The following is a 27516-nucleotide window of genomic DNA, read 5'->3' as shown; positions in this document are numbered from 1 at the left end:
GAATTAATAGAAGAGTAATGAGGTAGTTCTGTGAATCTTTCTGGTGCAGAAAACTCTCCACCATAAGAGGACTAGGAAGAAGCACATAGAGCGACCTCTAAAAACTTGACAGGAGGCGGTGGCATGGCATGCTGAGCTGGGGTGGAAGTAAACACTTCAGTAACGGAGAAGAGAGGAGTGAAATGGAGGTTGGACAGAAAACATTCTGAAAGTGAAGAAAAGGTGCTGTATTTAAGGAAAGATAGGGAAATTGATGACAGGGGAAAAAACTGGAGGAGACAGACTTGGGAATAGTACTTGGACTAAGAAGAGTGTTTGCAGTAATATACTAAGTAGGAGTGAAATAGACTTTTATTTACTGGTGCTGGTAAAAGGGATATTGCACTAATAAGGAGATGAGAAAAATCCAGACGAGGGTTTTAGCTCTGTAGAGGCAGATAAGAAAGACTGTATTTGAGAGATCTTACTCTGAAAGAGCTGCAAACATTTAAATTTAGTCCATTGTTTATTATTGTAAAGATTATTTTACATTTGCCTGTCACAGAGAGGGGAGTGATGAGCTTTTGGGTTGGTTTTTGTGTGTGTATTTTTTTTTAACTTCATCACCTTCCTTTTTATTTCCCATTCTTTCCTCATGCTATAAGGTCATCGTAGAAAATTGTCCAGCTTATACATGTCTTTTAGTTTTCTTTTTTTCCAGTGTAATAATGCTTCAGGCAGTGAGGTATTTCTTAAGGTCCTGCACCTGTTTCACCTGAGCATTTTGAAATTACATTTCTGTTTACATTTTGTATAAAGCCAGGGTTATGCCACCTTTCTGTATTGACTTGGTTCTTGTGCTGCTCATCTTCACAGCCCGGAAGTCCAAAAAGTTGGGGAAATTGAAAGGGATGCACGAAGAGCAGCCACAGCAGCGGCAGCAGCCACCACCCCAGAGCCCCGAGGAAGGGACAACATACATCGCACCCGTGACTGAGCCCTCTGTAAACACAGCACTTGTCCCTCACATGTCTGCTATCTCACCAGCACTTACTCCTTCTCCTGTTAAGATCCTTGAAAGCATTGAACCAGAGATCGTGTATGCAGGATATGACAGTTCCAAACCAGACACAGCGGAGTACCTGCTTTCCACCTTAAACCGCCTAGCTGGCAAGCAGATGATTCAGGTGGTGAAGTGGGCAAAGATACTTCCAGGTAGGACCATCAGGCAGTTGGTGAAATTCTTCTCTGTTTCTTTTAACTTAATAAACTATTTGCTCATCAAATTGTATCTTTTAATCTGTGGGTTGTGTTGAAAACCTCACAGAGGGGGGTGAGATGAACATCTGAGAGAAGATTGTTGATATTTTTTTTTAATTTATGTAATGTTTGTTTCATACATCTGTGATCGATATGTTAAAAGCTCTCATTTTGAATAATAGCCTCTTAAGAAGAAAACATGTTTTGTCACTGGAATGAAAAATTACAGTTTAGTTTTTTCTGAAGTGTACTTTGTGGGAATGTTAATGCTAGAAAAATAATGGGCAATGTATTCAGTGCTGGTTTGGCCAACCCTTTTAGAGCGCACTGTAGTTAATGGATATTTCTGGTTTGATCTCTAGGATTTAGAAACTTGCCTCTCGAGGACCAAATTACTTTAATTCAGTATTCATGGATGTGTCTGTCATCATTTGCCTTGAGTTGGAGATCGTACAAACATACAAACAGCCAGTTCCTCTATTTTGCTCCAGACCTGATCTTTGATGAGTAAGTATTCCTTAATGGTGGTCTGTCTTTATTTGCTTTTCAGGCATACCTACAGTCTAAAAAAAATTCAGCTAATTCTGGCTTAAAAAGTAGCTTAAACTTTTTCTTTTTTTCAGAAATTCGGTTTTCAATAAGCAAAGCCTTGATACTGCCATCCACTTCTCCTTGTGTGTGTGGATGTGTTCTCAAACTAGGACCATCCTGTTGGCTGAAATATGGCTGATACATGACCAAGGTTTACAGAAAAAACCTTATTTTTTGTGTTTACTGGAGCTTGAAGAATACCTAACTTCTAGGAAAAAAGAATGTTTAAATCCACAGGTTTTTTCAGCGCAGTCACATAATGGTGCTTTTGTTAACAATATACAGCTGTTCAATATGTTTTCTTGACAGTCTTAATTACCCTTCTTTGCAGCCATGAGAGAAGCCAAAATGTTTTTTCAGTAATGAAACATAACTTCTTTTACGATGCATTCAGACAAAAAGAAGGATCAACCAAGGAACTGTTCCTTCTGCTTATGTATGTTACTTCACATTTTAAGTTTGTGTTTTAATGCTTTGCTTTTGATGAGTATAATTTGATTTCTGTTCCATTTGCCTAGTGTTTATTTCAAGACAGTAAAGTCAAAACTTAAGTGAATACACAGGCAGTCAAACTGGAGTCACATGATATGCTTAGCCCAGAAGGTGGGGAGATTTTTTTCTAGTGGTAAAAGTGGGACGTAATCAATAGGATATGGGTGTTCTTGAAGAGAAAAAAAAAAAAAAAAAAAAAGAGGAAAAGAATGAACAAAAAATGACTTACCGCTTCATTTTCTGACACATTCATTCTGAATTGTTTTTCTTGGAAAAGATGCTTTTTTGCTATCCATCTTAATAACATTTCTTTGATTTAAGAATTCCTAAATAATTAGTGTGTATGAGATTTGATCCCAAAGCAGTGAGCAATATCAAAAGACAATAATTTGGTTTGGATTTGCCTTTTGGTTTTTTGGGGCTTTTTTTTTAAGAGGAGGAAGTGGATATTTACTGCATGTGATTGCAAATTTAGTGTCAGCCATTTCACTTGTTGAAAGCACCTCCACTGGGACTTGGACATTATAGAATCACCATAGAAAAAGTATCTGTAGCTAAAGCTAAGTGAAAATGTAAACTTTGAAGAGTTCTGTTCTCCTGGGGAAATATAGACCAAAAGTTTGAACACAGAAGCAGCTTTCCCTTATCTGAAGAAAGTCATTCAGGGGGTCAAAATTTACTGGATGGGGATATCAATCCCACTTGCAAATAAGAGTGTATATGAATTTCTAGCATTCTTAATACTGCAACTAGAAGCAGCTTCCAGAAATTGAGACCAATTGAGAGTTTTGTACTGCATGCCTTGAGAGGTAGGTGCCAACAGAATTATACTGAGGTGGGGATCCAGTCAGGAAAAGGAGAGCAATGTCATGGAGTGCAAAATAAAAACATCCAAAACCAAATATGTATGTAAAGATAGTGGTCTAGTCTTCTACATATTTAATATTGTGCTCATTGCAGAGCTACCAAATGCAGCAGAACTCAGATGTTTCTGAAGAGAGGAAGAAATACTTTACCAGAGCCCATTTTGAATTCTGAAATGTGGGACAAGCGCTTTTGAAATAGCTAATCCAGACAAGAAATTTTCCTGGAGTTCATTGCTTACTCCAGAACCTTAATGGATCCATCTCTGCAACAAGAGGATTTTTCTCACTTTGTCCGTGTTTCGTACTTGATGGAAATCATGGGAGATATTTGTTCCAAATTTCTCATGTTGCCACTGAGGGCAGTATTTGTGAGACTGCATTTGAAATCCAAGTTTGGGGCTTCTCTGCACAGGAAGGTGTTTGAGAAACTGTGGAGAGCCCCATGGAGATTGGCCAGAATAGTCGAGGGCTGGCTGGTACATGTTCTTGGCATTTTAGGACATGTATTCGTTAATACAGAATGAAAGGGAGATGCTTTAAAATGACTTTTCCTTCTGCTTGTTTGAGATAGTTGTGTTCCTGTTATCACCTGGCCAAGGTTTTCTTGGTGTTTCTTCATACTGTGTCTGGAGAGGTCATTTTTGGTCTCTATGCAAGAAGCAATTAGTAAGGTCCCTGACCAGTAGCAAACACTCGGTGCCACAGAGGGTTCACCATTTTTTTTAAAATGAACACTTAAAGTAGAGGTTGGCATTAGCAGGATTATGTTGCTTTGTTTTATGCTAGATGAATTTTCCGTTTACTCTTACTGTTGTGAATAAAAGGAAGTCATAATGTTTCTAGAAGGCCATGATATATGATTTTGTTTTCTTTCTTATTCCGAAGGCCTGTAAACAAGGCAAATAACAAATGAGGATCTCTGTTGTTAATAGCTGTTAAAAGTACCTTTGATTGTATAAATACAATACAAAATGTCTCCCTACTAATACTTGGTTTGATTTCCTGTTGGTCTTATGGAAGGCTGGAAATATTTGTCCTCCTTCATTTAGTCATGTTTTACATATCTAATTAAGTGTACAGTTTGCCTTTATGGATCATGCATGTATTCTATTGCTTTAGCTGGGCTTAAGTAAAGATAATGTGAACTGAGGGATAAGAAAATGGCTGCCTAGCCTGTTACAAAAGTGCCTCAAAACTACCTGGGTGTGTTTGTAAGTTACAGTATGTGGGATTTTTTAATATCTTTCTTTTGTAGCATAGTAGTTGTAATCAAAATTAATATTCTGTGTGTGTATGTATATACGTATATATGTATATGTATCTTTAAGTTTCCATCCACGGTAAATGTTTAAAAGGCCATCATATATGTGATACTACATAATTCCTATTGCAGGTAAACACTCTTAAAAGAAGACTGTTGCGTATGTACTAACATTCAAAAGATGATACAGTAATGTTCTGAAGGCCACAAGCTCAAATCCAAGAAGCTGCAACATTTCAAAATTAAGACGGTCTGTGAAATTGTAGTTTGAGCCCTTTGGGTACACGCTTTGAAGACAGTATCCATAACAAAACCATTAAGTTCTGTTATCCCGTAATATTTTCCCCATGTGACTCCTTCCTTTTTTGTATTGATCGAGTTGGATGAGTTGTAGGGATGATAGAGGATTATGTAGTGAGAGACTGTTGAATTTTTGCTTCGTTTCCAGTGAGGAAGCCTTACCTTGAATGGATCTAGGGATTTGAGATAACAGAGAGATATCAATGGGGAAGATTTTCTTAAGACACAGCAAAAGACTATCCCTGATTCAAGGCCCAAGCACTGAGACATTTCAGGTTTCTACTGAAAGATAACAGAAATCCCACAGGAAAACAAAGAAGTATTTTGTTTATTTAACTTAAGGAAGGGAGAACATTTCTCTTAACACTTAACCAAAGACTTCAGCTGAAATTTTCTAATTTAATTCAACCTGAGGCAGTCATATCCATGGACAATTTAAGTCCAGAGCATTAAATTGGTGAAATTATACACAACTGGGAGGAGGAAACTGAGTGGTGCTGCTTGGAATAGGTACAAGAACAAAGCAAGGGATGTAGCAAAATACAGTGTTCTGGAATGCTAGCTTATTTTCAGAGATTCTGTCTGAAGCTATGCAAAAAGAGCTATTTGTTACAGGGAGCAGCCTAAAAAATTATTTTTAAGATATTATCCTGGAAATTAGGAAATTTAGTTCCAAACTTCATTGGTCTCTCTTTTAGTGGATGAATTAATCCTCGAACTATAATAGCTAAAACGACTCTTTCACTGACTCTGTCCTTTTGAAAGAAAAGTACAAAACATTTTTAAAAAGACGTGGCATAACAGTTTAGGTCCTAGAAGAAACCCGATGATCCAAATCTTTCAATAGTAGGAGTTTATGTATTTGCAGTGCAGAAGTCAGATGCCAAAATCCCAGAGAAAGACAAGGGCTACTTCCTCCTGCTCACGTTTCTGAACAGACGCAGACAGTTGCTGTCCCAGCCGCTACTGGTGGCAGCTTCCCAGATATCTGCCTCCTCCCATACATTAAGTCAAGGCATCAGCTAGCAATCTTTCAGGGGCTCAGTAAGGGTTAAAAAGCATTTGCAAGTGCAGCACTGCCAACAGAAACCCATTGGGAGCCAAGACGTGGCATGGCCTGGTGGGGATCCTTGCTCCCACATCACAGGAAGCCAACAGGAGTGGAGGGACACAGGCTGCCTTCAGGGCATTGCTGAAAAATATTAAAAATCAAGCTGTGCATCCTTTTTGGCACGTGTGATTTTCTACTGGTCTAAAGAAACCAGAGGGCCAGCCCAATGCATGAGTTCCCCTGTAGATCTCAATTTTTCTTTCACTTTTAGGTTTTGTGTGATGTTTTTGTAGACTTCTAAATCCTTGGGGACTTTTGAAGAAGAGACTTAAATTCCAAAATCATTAACTATTATCAGGAAACTTACCCAAATCATCTTACTTACTATTCCAGCCTTACCTAGCTATAAAATAGCAATGTTGTCAGTGAAAGACTTCAATAATGCTGAGATACTGCGCTGAGACAGTTTAGTATATTAAAGTATAGCAACAATATTTCAAAAGTATTTTGCAGGTGCACCGGATGACTAATGTGCTTTGTGTTTTCTTGATCTTTTGATTTTTCTTGGTTTGTCATCTGCAGCATAAAGAATAAATCATAGGTGCATAAATGTTCAGGTTCAGATCTCCTGGCTATTTTACTTTCACCAGATTTCTACAGAGATTTTTACTCTAGTCAAAGACTTGATGGTTTGCCTGATAAAAACAGCATTAGGCGTTATATGAGGTACCTAAAATTATTAAAGTGAACTTGAAAAAAACTTGAAAAAACTTGAAAACTGGGGCCAGTTTTCACAAGCCTTTGGATCAGCAATGTATTTTTGCTGTCTCTGAAATGATTGTATTACATCATATGCAGCTCAACCTTTACTGTAAAAATGTTTCCGTAGAGGCTGCAGTTCATTGAATATTATATGCAAAACACTAAGAGCAGAATATGCCGATTGACATATTGGTTGTTGCTTTTGGCTGATAAGGCAAAGCTTTTGGCTGATAAGGCTGTGGATTTTGAACTAAGTGTCTGTCCTTTTGTACTGCCATTTCAGGTAATTGTGACACTGCTGGATGCTTTTCCAGTTTGTGGTGCAGCATGAATAGCTTTTTCATTAGAGAATTCAGTCATCTCCTCCAAGTATTTTCAAATAACCTAATGATACTATATGTATAATGTAGTTTAAGTAACTAACAAAGCTTACTACAAATTAATGTATGGCCTTCCTTTAAAGTGTAAGATTTAACTTTCAGTAAAATAAAGACAGTTATTGCAAAGATCTTTCATGTTATGATTCTGGTAAATGTCCAACATGGGAAGTTTTAAAAACTTAAAAGCAGGCAGAGGTTGATACTACAAATAGGGGAAAAATTAGAGAATACATTTTTCAAAGGAGAAAGTTGATGTATAGCAAATGATGTAGAGGGAGGTGGAAAACCAGCTTCAGTACAAGTGGATTTCTGTGAAGCTTCTGCGCTAATCTTGTCATGGGATGTGAATGGGCAGGGGATTTTGTTACGCGGAGTAAAGTCGTGAAATTAAATTAAGAATTAAGACGTAGCTTGGCTGAATAGCTAAGATTTTATTTAAAGTCTGCATTTATCAATTATGTGTATTTTATTAGTAAATAGTATGTCCATTGTCTTTTCATTATATTCTTAATATCCTCTCATAATACACATGTGGAAGCTGGGACCATTAGGATTTGGTGTTGCATAAGGCAATGAGAGGATGCAGCTGCCTCCCTGTGCCCTTTTGGTGCTGAAGCCTGTAAGTCTTCCTGGTATTCTAATTTCTATGGTAACAGCAGGAAGATAAACGTAATAAAATAAGCTGAATATTTAAGAACAGCAGACTTTTTTTAACCTTATATATCTGAGAGTGGAGGTGGGGGGAATGATTACTTAGATCATCTGTGGATGGTGATAAAGCCAATAAGTAATTTCTTTTATTGTTTCAAAGATTACTTTCTCCCTATTTACATTTTGCAGGATGGTGGCTATTAACCCTTTTATTTTCCTTTGCAATCTGTTAATCCTGTAGTGTCTAAATTTAGGTGCATTTTTGTAATCTCTTTCATCTGGCAGTCTCCAAATCCCTCATTTTTAATTAGTATTGCTGCAATGATTGTTGGTAAGAGTTGTCAATGTTTGTTCTTTGCTAATAATCATCTACCATCACTGATCTTGTTAAAAGGTCAGCAAGCACTCCTTGATACTCCTCCCTGCATATTTTTTTCTTGCATATATTACTATTTGCTTGCAAATATTATAGAGTACTGCATTCATGCAGTCTGAACCATTAGTGCAGTGAGAAGTGGATATCTTCATCAGTAAATTTTTATATACATTTGATTTACTTCGTCATAAAGTGCAGATCAGTTAGTATCCAGAGAAGTGTATGAAAGGATTTTTACATACCCACCCCAAAATAGTGCAGGCACAGAAGGAAATTTTGAAGAACTACTGTTACACCTGTACATAATGGATGGAATTTTAGCTAGATTTTCCAAGTCTTATTTTACTTTTTCTTTGTAAACAGGTTAATGGTTGGGCAAAGCGATAGATTCAACGTCTCTGCATAAATTTCTAAAGGCTCTGCCTTTTAATGTCTTTATCTCTAAACACTTCTCAAATTTCCAGGGTGTTTTAGTTAAAGATGTGAAACTGTAAAGGAAGATAAAGTAGTTTTAAGGAGGTCTGTAAGAATGTGAAAACTGTCAGAAGAAAAGTCCATGTAACACAGCTTCTCAGCCTTTAAAACTGGCCAGTTGCACAAAAATGTATAAGATCAGGGCAAGACTAAAATGATGCTTCTTCATTTGCCTGTTCCAGGAGTCAGTGATTTAGGTACTTTCTGAACACGGGAGATTGCATTTGGACAGTTAAGCATAGTAACCCTTCTGTAACTTTCTTTTGTGAATTAGCCTAATACCTTTTTGAATACATCTATAGTTTTGACATTTAAAATGTTCTGTGGTGGTCGCTTCTGCAATTTAATTATGCATATTTGTTTGTTGGAGAGATTTCTAAAGCAGATAGCTGATAATGTAATGGAGTGCCACTTCATTCTTGTATTTGAAGTAATAGCATGGATATGTTCTTTTTCATCCTGTGTATGCCATTTATCACTTAGATGTCTGTCAAGTCTCACCGTTTCGTCTGAGCTGAAGAATCAGCTAGTCAATTTATCTTTCTCTGTGTATCAGTTCTTTGCTACCCCTGTCTGTCCTCATCTCCTCCCTCAGTGCTTTTGCTAGCCCATTGCCTTAATTTTGGGAGAAGACCAGACTGCCACACAGTGTTCAGGACACAGTAGATTTCTGCAGCAGCAAAATTACAATTTCTGTCTTGCTCTCAACTTCTCTCGCTCTATGCTTTTTTTGACCATTACTAAACACAGAGTAATTTTTTAAAGACAGAAGCACCAAAAACCTGCTCCAGGTTACATTTAGGTCTCTTTATTGTGTGATGTTTGTCAAATTAGAGACAGTTACTTTGTATGTATGGTAGAAGATGATTATACTGTCTGCATTGTCTTGCAATTAGTGATTTTCACTTGACATTTTGTCAGCCAGCCACACAGTTTTACAAGATTTTTCAGCAGTTTTTCACAGGCAGCTCTTAATCTCATTGTCTGGAGTCATCGACAGGTACTGTCACTTCCATAGGTCTGATTTTTTTTTTTTCAGCCCAGTCCCTGGTGCAGAGCTCTGTGAGAACTCCTTAGTAACCTCCATTACTTGAGAGATGTCCACTTATTATTACCCTTTGTCTCCTATTTTTAAGCTGCTAATGATCCATGAAGAGCCTTTCTCCTTATCCCAGAGCTCTCTTTTCAGGAGATCTTTTTAATAGCTTTAAAATCCCAAGTTGCCATGATTGCACCCCCACATACTTCCTGATACAAAGCCAGAGGTCCTAGACCAGTAATTACCCATGCTGGCACGCTGACAGAAGGTGTTGCAGCCCATATCCAAGCTACATGCCCCAGTTTCCTTTGGGTGGAAACCAGGGCAGAGGAGAGGAGGAGAAGAGGGTTGATGTTGGCTTAGGTTTCACCCCATATGGCTGTGGGATGCAGCTAGACCCGGCATGTGTGAAGCATTTCCGTCGTACAGCCATTGCCTCAATCGACCAGAACATCTTTGTGCTCTTACAGATTCGTGATACATGACCTCTCTTTGCCAAAGCTGCGCTGACTTTCTTCTCTTACAGCATATTTATTTACCTATTAATGCTTCTCTTTCAACTGTGTTACTAGATATAGAAATGAGACTTACCAGCCTCTGGTCTCTCGAGTGCTCCCTTCCCACTTCCAGACCCATTTTAAGAAATTGGTCACATTTGTCACCTTCCACACCTTTTATAAGGGCAATTTAAGTAATAAAGTGCACAGCACAGTTAGAAGTTCAGCAGTTCCATATTTAAGTTACTTTACAGCTCATGGATAGATGCCATCTGGTCTTGATGATTTATGACTATTCATTTTACTGTTTTGCGTTTTTTCTTTCTAAACCTTCTTCTACTGACACTTTAAACTGGAACACTTACTGAAAAGTGAGACTAGTGCAGAACCTTGTTAGACTCCTTTACGGAGAGGGCTGATGCAAAGACCTTATTTAACTTTTCTACTACAACTTGATCTTTCTCAAACCCTTCTTTTTCATCTCGATCATCTGTTGGTCCAGTGGATGTTCTGGCAGATTTCCAGCTTGTGCTATGTTTGAAAGGGTTTGACTGTTAGTTCTTATGACTTCAGCATGGAGACTTGACCAATGATTCTACATTTAACTTGGCATAGTTTTGCTCTCTTATTATTGTCTCAGCGTGACTTTGAGACATCCGCAAACCTTTTGGGAGGTTGTCTTTTCACTTGTCTCAAGGTCCTTGACAGGAATGGCTAGGATAGAGAAGAGATTTGCTCCTTTCAAGTATTTGTCTGAACATGGTACTGCTTTAATCTTTCTGTACATCAGTGAGCTGTTTGGTGACATCTCCAGAAGTCTTTCACGTGCATAATGCTTCCTTCTCCTACTTCTCCTATACAGTTAAATATTAATCTTCCGGATTAGAAGAAAATTTAGGAAGTAGTTCCTCTAAACTGTTACGATTGGAAAGCGTGCCTCTTTTGACTTCCAGAAAATGCCAGACTTGGCCTGACAGTGTGAGCAAAGTCTTGATTTTTGAGGCATTGTTGGCAAAAGAGGACAATTCCTGCTGCGTGTGGAATATAGCAGTAATTTTGCTGATGAACCACTGCAAGTGACAATGAGCCCTGGCATAAGGGATGTATAAAATCATACCTAATGGGCACCTTTTCTGCCTAGTGATACCCTTCTCTGATATAAAGAGATTTTATTGTCATGTGTATATTATCATCACTTATTATTGAATGTGGTATTGAAAAAGCATTTTGGTTAAGGCATAATTATGTATTTTCTCATTTAAACTGTGATTTATCTCTTTTGGAATGCAAATGCAAACCAAAAGAGAGTATTTGGTATCAGCATTCTGCTACTGCATAATTAACCATTAATTCCAGCAGATACTTGGGGTTTTTTGCTATTGATGTGCTTGGGATTTTAGAGTTACATAACTGTGTGATTATTAAGTTGGATTTTAGCACAAGTTCTGTGTTACTGATCAGGAGCTGAAACTCTCCTTTGGCAATCATTATCCATGAGCTGGTGCCAGTTCTTTTGTTGATAGGCATATAAGGAGGATATGTAGCTGAAGCTTTAAAGCAGCTCTAAATTTCTTAGTATCAGTTACCTAGTCTCTAGGATTGCCAGGAGGGCTTTCTCAGGAGAAAACTAATTTTCAGAACTAACTCCTTTTTAAGTTCAGTGTAAAAAATGCCAAGTTTGTATGGCTGGGTGGCTAAAGCCAAAAAGCACCACCTGTGCCTGTTGATTTGTTTTCATGGGAAATGACCTTCCTTGTCTGATTATCGAAGTGGAGCACTGGTTGTCTTCAGTGTAATCCCTGTCTTGTCCTGAGTTCGGCAGCTTCTTCTCCCCAGGTCATGGCTGTAGTGCCTGTGCTCACAGCTATATACCCCTCAGTCTGGAGAGAAGCCTATGGGATTAAATGTCTCAAATTTGGTAATGGTGGATTTACCCCTTCTTGTGGCAGGATTGATGTGGGGAGATCATAGCTGAAGTAGTTCTCTTTCAGCAACTTTTGAAACAGGAAATCTGGGGGTTTTTTTTGCATATTGTGTGTCCTTGCAGAGAGCAGCTTTCTCCTGTTGCCTCTCAGGTGCCTGCAGGAACACAGCAGCAGAAGGCACCTCCAGAACCGTCAAGCCAATTCCCTGCTGCTGCAGGAGGATCTCTACTACAAAGTATACTGTAGTGCCAAGGCCTTGCTGCTGTGTCAGATTAATAGGACACGGGGGAGGGGGATTTTCTCCTCAGCATCTAGGTAGAGATTAAAAACGCTGACTAGCAGTAGTAACTAAGGTCAGGTAGGACAGGGCAGAGGGATTTGAGAGCAGCATGAGGAGCTGAGGTGACATTTTGTGGTAGATCCTGCAGCTCTGTTTTATGGTATAACTGTTGGCACTTGCCTCTGTGTGAAGGAGTGTGCATGTGGGCACTAACTGCATCAAGCAACTCAGTGGTATCAGCCAAAATGGCCTGAGAATGTAGGGGTATGCTGAAACCCCAGACTGTCACAGGGGCTGAGGCAATGGCAGTTTAGTTTGCTTTTTAAACTGGGCCAGGAACAAGGACAAGGACAGGGTTTTCCAGCAGCAGGCAGCTGGCGACTGTGATGGTGTAACCTGGCTGAGCTCCACCATCTCTTGTGTAGGCAGCAGAGTGGTTGTCTGAGGCAGTCACCTTTATGTAGGCTAACACTTTTCTGGATAAACCACCTAATTCCCAGACTGTGTTTATCTGTGACAGTTTAACCAACTGCAGAGTAACAATTAGATTCTTTATGCCTTACTGCTTAGGGAGAGCATCTACTGCCATATTAGGAGGAGAAGGTCACTGGTAGTGCCAAAGTTGGGGTATTTATTTCTGTTGGCTTGCTGACAAGTTAAAGGAAAAATGGGCATGACTCAAATTTCTCTTCAGTAGAAAATGATAACAAAACTGCCAATAATTTCAACAGGATTGGGTGCCTGCATTTGCCATTGATGCAAAGTAATGGATATTTTTTCCTTCCTGGAAGGACAGGACTCTAAAGCTTTAAGAGTTGAAGGTGGTATGTTGAAGGGAGAATGTTTATGTCGCTTTCTGCTGTGACTTGCAGGGTGAGCAGAGATTAGAAAATGCTGAATAAGTGGTGCTGAATGAAAAGTCATGGTTTAATTTTGCCTAAATTCAGCATATATTTTTGCTTGGATTTTGATCAGTGCAATAACTACATGATGCTGCTCCAGTACTGCTGACTTTGGTTGCCTTTATAATGGCTTCAAGATGGGAAACAGGTGTGTGGGTACAATCCATTGAGCAGAGTGACACGCAGTGTTTCCCACTGCCGCTGCACACGCAGCAATGAAGTGATTGCCCCTCTGCACAGAAGAATAGGTTCAATTTTTGCCTAGGTAGTGTCATTCTCTTCCCACCGTTCTTCATGTTGGAGCTGTTGAAGTCGAATACTCAATGATTTGTTTCTTATTTTCTTTCCCCAAGAACCTCGAAACTTTTTCCAGACAAATGAATCCCTCCTAAGGCAGGTAAGATGAGGCATCCTAAATACCAAACCAGTCGTATATCTCATTAGTACTCTTATCGATTATGTATTATCTCCATGCAGCCTGCTCATGAGAGTGAGATAGGAGATCTTGAGTCAATTTGGGAATAAAGGTGGCAAAGATTAAAGAGGTGAGGACATGGAGATTCCACGTGGGATTAGGGAGAGATCTCAGATCAAGCAGGGAGAAAGAGAAGATAAACTTGAGGAAAGTACCAGGGAGCCTTTTCACTTGGAACACATTTGCTGTGATCCATTGAGAGAAACCCAACAGTGGGAACAAAAACACTCTTCCCACCAAGATGGTTGAGGTGCCTTGGAGGGCTTTGGCAGCAAAGGTACCCACCTCATCATCTTCTCAGGGGAAAGGGGGGAAAAGAAGTGGCAGTTCCGTTCCAGTGGGGATGTGGTGAGCAACTCGGTGACCAGTTCACACAAGGTAGCTGCGGCCAAAGAGATTCTGCAGGAGGAGACAGAAATTGAGCAGAGCAGTAGCTGGGGGTAGGGGCTGGTAGCGTCCACCCTGCATGCCCGCAGGTCTGTAGCAGCAGGAAAGGTCAGGCAGAATGTGAGCCAGGCATTACATTAAGCCTGTAAGGAGACACTCGGGCAACTTAAGATGGATTAACTTAAGGTGTAAAGTTTAAAGCGTATTATTATGAAGGAGGATTAAGCTAAACTGAGCTAATGACACCACTTTTGAATGCATATACACACAGTGGATTCAGAGCTTTGGCTTCACGCCTTTTATTACTTAAATGTACTTACCTTCTTAAATGTCCCTATAAAGATACATGCTCTCATATTCCAGATCTTCACATTCTCCGCTTTCTATGTCAAAAAAATGTATATGCTGTGTGAGTTGTATGACTGGCTTCGATTAATTTGGTTTTGCTTGGTTGATTGGGATTTTTTTTTGTTAAAAAAAAAAAAAGAGATAGGAGGGAAGACAACATAGAAGTTTGTTTTCATTTTTCCCCATTGTGGTGAATTTGTGACTAATCGATGGTATTTATTCTTAGATGAGACATTTGGTAAGGATGAAATAACTGTGTTTGTGTTATGTTGACATGCTCTAATTTCTATGTGCTCCCTCACTTTTAATGTGTGTACCATTTCTATTGCTTTATTTTGTTGTTACTCTCATGGTGTTGGGGTGTTTGTTATGTCAGCATCTGAATTTTCCAAAAGCTCTGTACTCTCTTGTTTTACACTGTGTGGGTTAAAAATCAAATGCAAAGTTACATTCTGTAAACTCCCACAAAATCTTATGTTAAACAGAGTCATGATTTTACTGACATAATTTGTAGCTAGTAATAATTTGTGAGTAAGTAATAAATCAACCGAACTGATTTTTCAGGAAGAAAAGCAATTTGAAATTACAAGTTTACTGTACGTTAAATAAACATGGTAATTAGTCCAGTATTATTTTATCTCACTACAAACAATGCCATCAGGTTTTCCTTGAGGGTAAACTAGAAACCAATATTTGTAAGTAGATAAAAGACTAAATATTTATAAGACAGACCCAACGAAAAATCAACAAACCAAACCTTTAAAAAAATTCTTCTGTTTAGTCAATCACATAAAAGAAAAACAAACACAAAGGAAAACAGAAGAGAAAACGTTAAATGTCGTAAAAGGTGCAATACAAAAAAAAAAGGTTTTGAGTCCAGGTACTTTTAAGTTAACTGCCACAGGTAGTGTTTTGCCATGCTACTTAGTGAAAGCATAAGAAACCTGAAACAAAAACCTCAAAATGTTTCATTTTATTTGCTGTGAGGCTTGCGGTATCAGATAAAAGGTCTTTGTCCTCTCATGTTTTTGGAGGTGAAGCACAGGCAGGGATGGTGACATCTGCTTTATGTTCTGAGGCTGGGGAAACTAACTTTAGTGTCTTTCAAAAGTAATAATGCATATAATGGACTGTTCTTCAAATACGAGTGTCCCTTGTTAATGATTTGCGTTTCAACTTCAGCACATATCCCTCTGAGCCTCCTGGGAGAGGGTCACTTAAGAACCACCCTTATCTGTGATCTAGACCTGAATTTGGTAATTTTGGGAAGAGGGAGGGTAGAAGGAGCCATGAGATTAAGATCACTCTCTGGGGTTTTTGAGACTCTTTTTCCTCAGCTGTCTATGGGTCAACTCAGAGGTGCCATCAGTGATTTGGTCCCCTGGCCAGGATAACCTCGGGCTGGTTTAGGGTGATGTCCCTGAAGGGCGGGTGGGCTGAATAGTACAATAGCCAAATATGAAAGAGCCTCCATCCCTGGCACCCTCAGCCATCCATGCTACGGCCAGGTCCAAACAGCAGAAGAGAGCCAGATGCTGTTATGTTGGGTTGGCCACAAGCCTTGGACGGTGGCCACTGGCCTCAGGCAGAGCCAGAGCTGGAGGGCTACCCAAGGCACAGCAGCTTCAGAAACGCCTGTTCGTATGCATCTTTTAATTCTGCTGCAATTTTTAAGCAGAGGGCCAAGTGGATTTCAGTCACCGTCCAAAGTCTTCAAAGATAATTCTCTTTGTTTTCTTCCCCATGGTCCATGATGCATAATAAAAATAAAAAACATGGCATTACCCCTACTATTAAATTAAAAAAGAAGCTGAAAGTTCTTAGTCTCAAGGAGAGGGTGGAGCGGGGGGAAAGTGCAAAGCCAATATAACAATGGGGAGTCTGCTTTATTAGTATTAAGGAGGAAAATTAAATCTGCTCTGACAGTAGTGAAATAAAACACCAGGAAGATTACGTCAGTCTTTGTTTGCACACAGTATGATTCTTCTCTTTCACCAGCCAATTTGTATATTTGTAAAAGCAGTCGCTTGGTTAAAATAATTAGCTGAACTTCATCCAGTTCCCCAATCATGTGAAAAAATGTTTGAAGAAATATGGACAATTGTTGTCAAGCAATTAAAAAAAAATACATAAAGAATTAGTGGTCACTGGACAATTATAGCGCCTTGTCTAAATGCCCACATAGTTCGTGTGCTTTCAAAAGGAGGCAGGCGGTTCTCGGCAACTCTTAGCTGTTGTGGTGTGGGATAACAGCTTTAGACGTAGAGCAAAATCCTAAGCAATTCTGCCTGAAACTTGTGTAGGGTAAGTGAGCTTGGGGTTGCCTCAGAGAAGCAAGATGAGGGTCTGAAGTTAAATATATCAAAGTATATATAAAGAAGAAGAAGAAGAAAAAAAAAGAGTAAACTGGGTACAAGTCAGGTATTATTATTTTACGATTTAACAAGCAAAATTCTGTATTAACGAAAGAGGCTGTCTTATTATATAGTCCTTTATTACAGACTATTTTAGATTATTAATTTGGGGGAAAACTTGCAGATTTTTTTAATATTTCAGTGTTTGATTAAGAGGCCATTGCAACAATTTGACCAAGAATTCTCCGTTGGCAGTTCAGTGTAGTATATTAACAAGAATTTCATGACTGGGGAATCATTTCTTCTTGTTGTTCCTGGGTTTTCCTGCCAGCCTGAATGTATGAGGACCATGAGCATGAGGCTGGCAGGGCTCCAGCTTCATCTCTGTAGTCCCCAATGTTCCTAACCTGAATTTTGCAGCTGCATTATGTTTTGGTGACCTCTGCACAATGAAGTGCCTGCTTTCCAGGCCACACCTCACCTTCCTGACGCGGGAGCTGCCTGGTACTTGTTGCATTCTCCCATATTTATCCTCTGGATGTTGTTTGTTTCTTTTTGCAGGGAACGGATGCGCCAATCTGCTATGTTTGAACTGTGCCAAGGGATGCACCAGATCAGTCTGCAGTTTGTTCGCTTGCAGCTTAGTTTTGAGGAGTACACTATAATGAAAGTTTTGCTGCTGTTAAGCACAGGTAAGTTAGATTCTTGCTTTTATGGGAATACTTGAAAATATTTCAATTCACCAAGAGATGCAGTGATTCTAACTAACGTGACAAAAGAGCCAAACCATTTCCAGCAGGGCTGCAGAAACAATTCTGGGTTTGTGTCCTAGGGTTTATCTGCAGGTCTCACTCTCTGTTAGCACAGGAAGTGTCTTTGCGATTTGAATGTCTCACGGGCGTTGGCAGGACAGGAGTGGCTGCAAAGGGGCTTTGGTCCCCTTTGCTGAACAGGAACCATTCCAGTCGGCCAGGTGTGCCAATGAAGGGCAAAAGCTGTGGGGACCGGTGAGAAATTCCTGCTAAACACTCAAAGCCACCAGTTCGGGTGACTTCATTTCACCTTCAAGTTCGAAAAATGTGCATTGTTTGTACTGCAAAATGGATAATTTTCCAATGCCAAGTGAATTGAGAGTGGCAAGTCTCTTTATGGGGCTCTGAAAGTTTAATAAATTACAATGCACGCTGTATTTTTATCTCGAGTGTCATATTTTGAGTTTTCTTAAGAATCAGAATTACATCTTGGTATTTGTTGTAGCACTGTGTAGTATTTAGCAGATCTCTTGATCTTATCTTACTGAAAATATTAAAAAACTCCTGTCCCAGTATAGTTGTATAAACACACAGACAGTTTGTACATTGCTTTTTCATCAGTCTTGATGAAAAAGTAAATTACCTGTAAACAAACTTTCTTCTGTATAATCGTGCTCCTTTTTGTAGGATACACTCAGTGACGTCATGATGAGATAACACATCAGCTTGATGGCTGGACATTCATGATGTCACTTCAGTGCATTTACGAGGCAAGAATTCCCCTGGCAGAAGGAGGCTGTATGTGGGGGCATTCACAGGGAGAGGAGTAGTGGGAGATCAGTGATGCCGCTGCACTTTTTCTGGCTTTCACTTGGAAGCTGTCCGCAGCAGGACACACGCCTGAGGCTGCCAAGGCTGGGGGCTGCCTAGGCTTGTGCAGGAAGCCTCTCCCCATTGGGTGGCAAGCGGAGCCCAGGGCACCCTTTGCTCCCTTCTCACGTTACCCCACCTTCTGCCCCAGCAAGCTGAGAGAAGAAACAAATGGCAAGCAACAGGCATTAGTTGTGTGACACTGGAAAGCACTTCTCACCAAAACCACTAAAGGATGCCAGAGTGGGCTGATGCAGCTTCAGATTGAAATGCCCAGGAGCCTCGTGAGCCCCAAGCTGTGGCATGGGCATGTCAAATGCAGGCAGAGTTAGGGGCCTGCAAAGGGATTTGCAGCATCCCGGAGAACAGAGTGGCAACCCCTCCGGGATAGGTGGCAGGACCTTGTCTGTGCTGTCTTTTGTTCAGACCTCATCCGTTCCACCCAGCCATCTGTGAGTAAAGCACTTGCTTTTGAAAAGAGGACGTGAAGTTCTGCAGTCCCCAGCCCGGCTGGCAGGGATTTGGGTCTGCTAACAAAAACCTCCTAGGGCTGTATTTTTTGGCAACTGAGCTATCTCCATCCCTCCTGTTGAAGCCATTCCCACCCAGCTGGGACAGGGAGAGATGACACTGGTTGGGGAACGCTTTGTGGTCCAGTCCATGGTGTATGACCCCCAGATCTTGCTCCACCAGGGGTGTGGGAGATGGTGGGAGTGTGAGGAACTGATAGGCACTGAGATAGCCCTGGGGAGTAAATAGACTTTTTTGAGGACTGTCACTTGCGATCTTTCCAGATGGAACCAGCAGTGCTTAATGTAGAGATGCTTGGGAGGTTCTGGCCCCCAAAACGTTTTTGAGAGCATAACTAGACTGGCGATTGGGCTCTGCTACTTTTCATCAGCCCTAAAGGGGGAGAATCTTTAGAAAAAGAGCCTAAAGGTGTAGCAAAATTTCTTTAAGCTAGGTATTTATTATTCTGCTGTGCCGAGAGCGTTAACTAATGATTTGAGTTACTGCAAAAATCTGTTATGTCAGATCATCCTGGCCAATTAACTTCAGCTAGCTTGTCCCTTTGAAATGTGCACCACAGTCACTAGAAAACCTGCTAAAAATAGTTGGTTTGGGGAAAATTGGGATATTTAGGTTAGAGAAAGAGAGGAAGGCAAAATGGACATGAAGACAGTTATCAAACCCAGAAAGTGATACGTGAAGGACAGAAAACCTTTGAGATCTTATTAACATTTACAAATATCTAAAGGATGAATGTCAGGAGGTTGGGACATCCCTTTTTTCTATAGTAGCTAGCAACAGGACAAGGAGTAATGGGATGAATCTGGAACACAAAAAGTTCCACTTAAATATAACAAAAAACTATTTCACCAAAACTATTTCACCATGACGGAGCAGTGGCACAGGCTGCCCAGAGGGGTTATGGAGTCTCCTTCCTTGGAGGTCTTCAGGACCCACCTGGACATGTTCCTATGCGACCTGATCTAAGTGAACTGGCTTCTGCAGGGGGTTTGGACTAGATGATCTCTAAAGGTCCCTTCCAACCCCTACCATTCTATGATTCTATGATTCTATGAAACCTACTTTAGAATTATTGTACCTTGATACAACCTTATGACAGAAAACAGCAGGTTTCTTTTCATTTAAAATTTCTTATTGAATCTTGTGATGAGCAAAGTACAAGTCATTCTGAAACTTTCATGATGACCACATCAAGGAAGTTTCACTCCATTTACATGTGGAAGAAACCACACATTACAACTCAATTGTTTTCTTGCTTTCCACAGACCATAGATTTTGGGATCTTGCCAGAAGCATTGCTGCATTTAATAAGTAAAATCAGAAACACTGGGCAAACCTCCAGAATTTCATGTTTTGCTTGAGTTCTCTTTATTTGTGGTCTTTCTTTCTTAATAATCTGGCTGGGGTGATGGTATAATAATTTCCAGACAGAACAAAGAAGTGGCTGTAACAGTCTTTAAGCAGTGTGTAGGAATACAGGCCTGTAAATACAGGAACTGTAAAGCCCATGCATTTTGTGTCAGGACCATGGTATGCTCTGATGGCTTTACTCATCTTGACTGGTGTCTCTGTATTCATTCAGCTTGAACTGAATTTGTACGTCTGTTCCAGACAGCTTTGTCTGTCAGATGACTGACTGAGAGATTTGGCATCTGGCATTTAATAGTTCGCTATTACATTTATATAATATGAATATATAATATTTACTGAATGGTAGGCAAGTGGGTGCACTACCTCCTGGGCTTCTTCTAAAGATGCCTCCTTGTGCCCCCTTCCCAGCGCTAGATGGTCACAAGTCCTTGCCTCTCATCTGGTGGTAGAGCTCCTCCTTGTTTTCCATTGCTAAATTGCTCTGGTAGATCCTGGTAGATAGGAGATACTGGTGCTTTTTCTTAAAGCTTCCACTCTGGAACCGTTTGGACAGTTGTTACATGCTTATGATGTGATTGCAGTGGAATAGAAGGCAGTTGACAGGATTTCAAAGAGAAGGGAATGGAAGAACAAGACAATTTCTGTAGTGACGTTAAGTCAAGGTGAGCTAAATTGGAAGATCACCTTTCATTCTTTTTTTTTTAATAAGAAACTTTCTGTTTAGCTTATTCTGACATAGCTTTCTGGCCTTCTTAGAAAAGAAACTCACTCTTGTATAGTATTTTTTTATTTTATTTTCCTTCTGTGTACTAGCATTGAGAAATTCAGGGTAAGAAGAATATTTATAATTAATCAGTGTTCAACCAAAACAGATGTTAAAACACCAGAACACTTTGCGTAACGTTGTCAATAACCTTTCTGGGATTTCCCTGGAGATTTGATCCTATAAGACTTTCCTGTTTAGAGCAGAACCTGCTGGAGTGCAAAGAGTGTTTGCAGTCTGTAAAGAAACAGTGTATTTGCTTTTGTATTTAGCCCTGTTGATATTAGTCAAGGCAAAAAGTATCAGAAAATTCTACTTTTAGCCCGTTTGTGAAATGATCCCTCTGGCAGATGTGAACTGTGGTTGGACGCTAGAAAAGCTTGCAACTGTAATGTTTTAGTTAAACACTGGGTCAGGATGCCTGTTTGGAAAACAGTCTTCTGTTTCATCCAGAAGACTGTTTCATTCAGTTCTGTTTGTTATAGGTGTTATGCAGATGCTTACTAACATTCAAAGAAATTTTAGATGTTACTTGATGGCATAAAAACGTGTCATTTGGTCTAGCATTTTTGCACATAACAGCTGTGTATCTGTACTTTCCTCTCTGCCAAGTGTGGGGAATCATTCAAGAACGATAAATCACGTCTTCAACTTCTAAAAAAAAAAAACAAACTAGATCCATCTGCCTTTTTTCCCCCTTCCTTCCTTCCTTCCTTCCTTCCTTCCTTCCTTCCTTCCTTCCTTCCTTCCTTCCTTCCTTCCTTCCCTCCTTCCTTCCTTCCTTCCGTTCGTTCTTTCTTTCTTTCTTTCTTTCTTTCTTTCTTTCTTTCTTTCTTTCTTTCTTTCTTTCTTTTTTCTGTGGTTGGATTGTATTAAAAAGTTTCAGCATGAGGTTAGCATGTGTCATATTTCTGAGATGTTGTCTTGTCCTCTGCCACAGCTTCTGCAATCACAGATCTGGAGAGGATGCTTGAATCGCTTGAAGTCTGTATGATATTGTTGATTCCTTAACAATGTCTGTAAAATTATGGACTTTGCTTAAAGGTTTAATTCTTTCAGCCATTAAGTGGTGTAACTTTTCAAGTATGCACATCAAAAGACTAAGCAACACAGTTAATATTAATATAAGACTGTCTTTTCAATGACAGTTCCCAAGGATGGTCTCAAAAGCCAAGCTGCATTTGAAGAAATGAGGGCAAATTACATTAAAGAACTAAAGAAGATGGTAACTAAATGTCCAAGTAACTCTGGGCAAAGCTGGCAGAGATTCTACCAACTGACTAAACTTCTTGACTCCATGCATGATGTAAGTATAACTCCTCAGGGAGTACAGACAAGTTAAGCAAAAATCTCTCTGTTAAAGTACACCAGTAGTCTTTAATTGTGCTAACTAAAAGGGAGGGAAAAAAATGAAATCCTTTTTAAAGCAACATCTGAGAGAAGTTGTTAGATGAATTTTAGGAAAACTGCCAAGTAAAATAAGAAAATGTAAGTTGTGAAGGGCTGGGTCCTGCTGCCTTCTGCAATGCTAAATGGTACTGCGTTCCTCCAGTCATTCACTTAAGGTCAGTAAAGCTATGAGTGGGGCCAGAATCTCTTCAGCAGAAGTGATGTTAGCTGTGGCCCTCAGTTAGACACGGTGCACCATGCAGAGTATCCCACCAGTCACTTTTCCATGAAAGGTGCCAGCAGAGCATGTCATGCATTGAATGTGCCTGATGTGCTAATAAATGCTGAATTAATTTGGTGGTCTTTAACAGCTGGGATTGTAAGAATGATGACTTTGAAATATGTATGAAAACCTTGGAGCCATCTTCAGTATTTGAAGCTTTATTTGAGCTTTTCAAGTACAAGAATTGCTGTTTTGTTGCGTTATTTCTACTACCCTGTCTCATTGTGGCACAAAGTGTTTTTTACACGTGTCAGGTGTGAGATGTGATAAGCGATGTGGGAAACTGGAAGTTTAGTCCCAAAACACCTGGGCTGTTACTGCCTCAGCCTGGAGTGACTTTGAGGAGTGGTGGGAGGTTCCTAGTGCGTGGGACCAGCTTGTGATTTCAGAAGGAATATCCGTAACTTTGAGCTGTTCAGTTGGGAGCAATATAGTACTAACCAGATGCTTTGAGCTGCAGCAGTATATCTCAGTGCTCTCTATAATGAAGCCTTCCCCACAGAGGAAGCCAGTGACTCTGCTGCATTGGTCTTCTCAAGCTGAGGGGTTTTCCCCCATGCCCCCTGAGGTGCCCTGGGCACCAGCCCCTTGCCTGGGGCCAGCAGGACTGGGACATATACTCTCTGAAGCTGCATTGCAGTGCAGTGAGTGACAGGAAAGTTGTGGGGCCAGTGAGAGTGACCTTTAGTTGTGTTTGGATACAAGAGCGGAGGGATCCTGCGAGCAGAGTCAGAAGCCCAGCAGCACATGCTTATCGCTCCCACTAAACTACAGCAAAGGAGAAAACTGTCCTACACCATCCTGGGTGGGCAGGGAAGTAACTTTGCTGTGTGAAAGAACCCACAGCATTTGCTTTCAGAGTCTGCATGTAAGTGTATGTCTTTGAACTTGACTTAAATTTCATTTTTGTAGAGAGAGTACAGTACAGTGCACTTCAGGTCAAATCTGTGTAAGAGCCTGAGGTCTGTTTACAGAATGTACATATGGAGTTATTTTTCAAATATTGTTCTGTTGTTCATTAAAACGTTGCAAATCTTAGTGGGAGGCAGGGAGAGTATTATTAGTACTGCAGTAATAGCTCATTCTTCAGAGATCAGGTTTCACTTGCTCAGTGCCAGCAAAGGAAGTTGTAGTGTTTTAGGGGAAAGAAAAAGGGATGGGTGATAAAGTCATTTGCAAGATATTCACATCTGAACCTCAGGGCAGCATAACAAACCTCTGCATTTATGGGGTTTTACTAATCCTCCTCAGCATAGGCAGTGTCTCTGATTTGTTTATTTGAGTGGGTGTGTTTGTGTGGTTAAGGTGCCTGGGTAACAGGCTCGCGCTTACCGAGAATGCTACCGCATCCTACAGACGTGTTCCAAAGCACAGCATTAACCATTGGAAGCTGAACTAACCAGAGGAAACAGGCTGCTCTTGCCTTTTATTTAGTTTTTCATTAAGCTATTTTTACCTTACTTTTATTTCAATGGAGCACTTTCTTACACAGGACTTTTTAAAGAAAGCTCCATTGTCAGCATTCTCTGTTAAAAAGGGTGGTTGTCTGCACAATGATGCTTCTTTTCGGAGGTGATACTGGAGACTTGTTCAAAAAAGGCACTTGTTTATTTTTTCTCTTTAAAACTGATTTTTGGCTTTTTGAAAGCCATCAGAACAAATGTAGAGTGGTGGTGATATTAACGAGAAGTAAGAATTAGTCTTCTCCCCACCCACCACCCTACTTGATGCAGAAGTTCTCCATTCTGTAAATACAACTGTGAATTTTCAGCTCTGTTCCTTAGTATAGGAGGAATGCTTTTTCAGCTGTCACCTATGTATTTTTAACTTATTCCATTATACTTTTAGAGGACTGAAATATATTTGGTGCTGAGCAGCCCCATGTTGACATGCTACTGTAGCCACAGCATTGACATTTGCAGCATAAGCCCAAAGGGGCTGGTACAGAATTCATGCTTCTTCAGTCTTCCTACTGCCTCCAGCTTCTCCATTGGAGAAAAAAGCAGCATCTCCATCACTCATGGAGTTTGCTTTACCCAAATGTGGTATTCAACAATAAAAAGATTTTGCTCCTTTGCACTTTCGCGCTCGTTTTCACTGACCTCATTTTTAAGTAGTCTTTCTGAGGACTATGTGAAATAAAGCACATGGGAATATCAAATTGCAGTCTGCTCAGCTTGTATAATATGAGGGAGAAAATAACCCCAAACAAGAGGTTTTACATTGCTCAGTATACTAAATCATTCATCGACGCAGTGAACATATGTGCAGGTAGAAAAGTGCCGAGGTGAGGGGAAAAATGAGATTTTCAAGAAGGCCAGGTAGGCTCTTAAGCATTTGAAAGAAACAGCACAATCCATAAAGCCTCAAAGCACTAAAAGCACAAATTAGAGACAGAAACCCATCCCAAGCAGCTGAGATGAGCATATGTTTCGTGCCCATGTGTGCACACAGCCATGTCAGACCAGAGTTGCTCTTGATTGGCATGATGCTGTGTGGAAGCCGCAGCAGTTGCTGATGGAGGAGGTGCTGGCTGATGGCATCAGTCTGGTCACACAGCCTACCCTTCCTCTCCCCTGGCACAAGATAACAGCAAGGAGTGGGTTGTTGGCCTTTACTTGCTGTTGTGCTGTGGCTCAGCCTTGCTTGTGTGGATGAACCGCAGTGTGGGTGTCCTCAGGGAGAGTCGAGGGGAGCAACGTAATCAATGTGTTTCCTTCTTGTAGGGACTGTATTGCTAGTGTCGTGGCTGGCCTGGATGCATCATTTCACAAAGTAGCCATATGTGTTGAGAACCATAGTGTAGCAAGGAGTGTCCAGAGATGGGCAACAAAGCTGGTGAAGGGTCTGGAGAACGAGTCTGATGGGGAGCAACTGAGGGAGCTGGAGCCTTTTGGTCTGAAAAAGGAGGCTGAGAGGAGATCTGATCACTCTCTACAACTACCTGAAAGGAGGTTGTAGGGAGGTGGGGGTTGGCATCTCCTCCCAAGTAACAAGTGACAGGGCAAGTGCAATTGGCCTCAAATTGCACCAGGAGAGGTTTAGATTGGAGATTAGGAAGAACTTTTTCACAGCGAGAGTTGTTAGACACTGACCCAGGCTGCCCAGGCAGGTAGTGGTGTCCCCATCTCTGGAGATATTTAAAAGACATGTAGATGAGGTGCTGAGGGACGTGGTTTAATGCTGGGCTTGGCAATTTTGTATTAGTGGTTGGACTCAATGGTCTTAAAAGTCTTTTCCAACTGAAACAATTCTATGATTCTAAGGATGAGCAACCACTCTAACCAGGACAGAAAGGTTTCAGTCCTATGGCCTTGAGCGGCCCTGGGTTTTTCAGGTGGAAATGTGTTTGCAGTGCTTGGATGTAGGTGAACTGTGTTATGGGATCAGGCAAACGGCATGCAGAAACATCAGAAACAGATGTACTGCACATGGTATCAAAAACTTCATTTGGATCCTCCTCAGCATCTCCTGTTGGCTTTGGCAGGAAGGGATGTATCTTGCATGGCAAGCCTTAATTCATACAGAGAGTGTAGTGCGTATGGTTATGCGGTTTGCAGAACAAAAACTGAATTTGGTTTCAATCTGGCTGATAGGAAACAGACTTTGAGTTAAGAGGGCTTTTGTTTCCATGCCATGACATGAAACCCTAATGTGAACCTTTCCCTTGTCTTGGCGAGGCAGAGCACGGCACTATCCTTTGCTTGTTGATATTTTCTGCCAAACACAAATAAATTCTTTAAGGCTCATGCTGCTGAATAATTAATTTTTTATGGTTCCTGAAGGGAATACTTTATAGATGAGGTGGATCTTTCCATAGGCAGAGACCGCCAGGCTTACACTCAATGAAAAAGCTGACGGCGGATGGAAGGACACAGATCCTTGAGAGGCAGGTTTGCAAGGCACACTGTGCTGGATGCAAATGTGCCTCTGCAGGTGCTTAATCCACAAATACAAAGCTGCAGATGAGCCCCTCAGCTATTGCCAACACCTTTGGGTGCAGTTACTCCTGCTACTGATCTACCAAAGTTGTCCTTCACAGCTGAAGAGCTAGTTGGAGCCTTGTTATAGTCCTGGTGCCTGAATTCTCACAGTAGGCATTTTCTCTGTTTACTCAGAGGATAGATCCAGTCCCTACTCCTGACGTGGCTCCTAGAAAAGCAGCAGCTTTTGATGTGAGAGTGTGCATGGGTGTGTGCTGCAGCACCTAATGTGCATCTGTCAAGGGAGAAATTGATTCCCAGCTCCCTCATATAGTAGACATGGGCTGCTCAGTTTATGATGGCTGGACTTCTTCTCCTTCACTTTAATATGTATTTGTTGGAAGAGGACTGAACCCTGCTGCTGTGAACAGAAGAGCAAGGGAGACTTGGCTCAAAGTTTACCCATAGCCAAGGATTGAAGATGCTTTGTTTGTGTGTGATACTATGGGTTTGCATGCATCCTCCAAGCATACAAAATGAGTTCAACTCAGGTTTCTTTATGTCACTGTGCCCAGGTGGCCAAGAAAGCCAACAGCATCCTGGTTTGTATTAGAAACAGTGTGACCAGCAAGACCAGGGAAGTGATTGTCCCCCTGTACTCATCACTGGTAATGCTGTACCTCAAATCCTGTGTCCAGTTCTGGCTCCTCACTACAAGAAGGACCTTGAGATGCTGGAGTGTGTCCAGATATGGGCAACGAAGCTGGTGAAGGAGCTTGAAGGAAGTCTTATGAGAAGTGGCTGAGGGAGCTGCATGTGTTTAGCCTGGACAGAGGCTAAACAGAGGAGGCTGAGACGAGACCTGATCAGTCTCTACAGCTTCCTGAAAACTTCATGAAAGGAGGCTGTAGTGAGGTGGGCGTCAATCTCTTCTCCCAAGTAATGAATGATAGGACATAAGGAAATGGCCTCTTAATCTGACAG

General features: G+C 40.8%; 1 protein-coding gene across 3 annotated transcripts in view; it reads left to right on the top strand.

Moving 5' to 3' along the window:
• The window catches only part of NR3C2 (nuclear receptor subfamily 3 group C member 2), a 217987-nt gene that overhangs the window by 181078 nt on the left and 9393 nt on the right, over positions 1–27516 (top strand). For all 3 annotated transcript variants that reach the window (XM_061992259.1, XM_061992257.1, XM_061992258.1), the window contains exons 5-8: positions 856–1194; positions 1602–1746; positions 17212–17342; positions 22086–22243. In XM_061992259.1, the coding sequence (XP_061848243.1) occupies positions 856–1194; positions 1602–1746; positions 17212–17342; positions 22086–22243 (773 nt within the window). The remainder of the gene's footprint in view (positions 1–855; positions 1195–1601; positions 1747–17211; positions 17343–22085; positions 22244–27516) is intronic.

The sequence above is a fragment of the Colius striatus genome, chromosome 3 (assembly GCF_028858725.1).
Source record: "Colius striatus isolate bColStr4 chromosome 3, bColStr4.1.hap1, whole genome shotgun sequence".
Lineage (NCBI taxonomy): Eukaryota > Metazoa > Chordata > Aves > Coliiformes > Coliidae > Colius > Colius striatus.
This window is presented reverse-complemented; position numbering and strand designations above follow the sequence as displayed.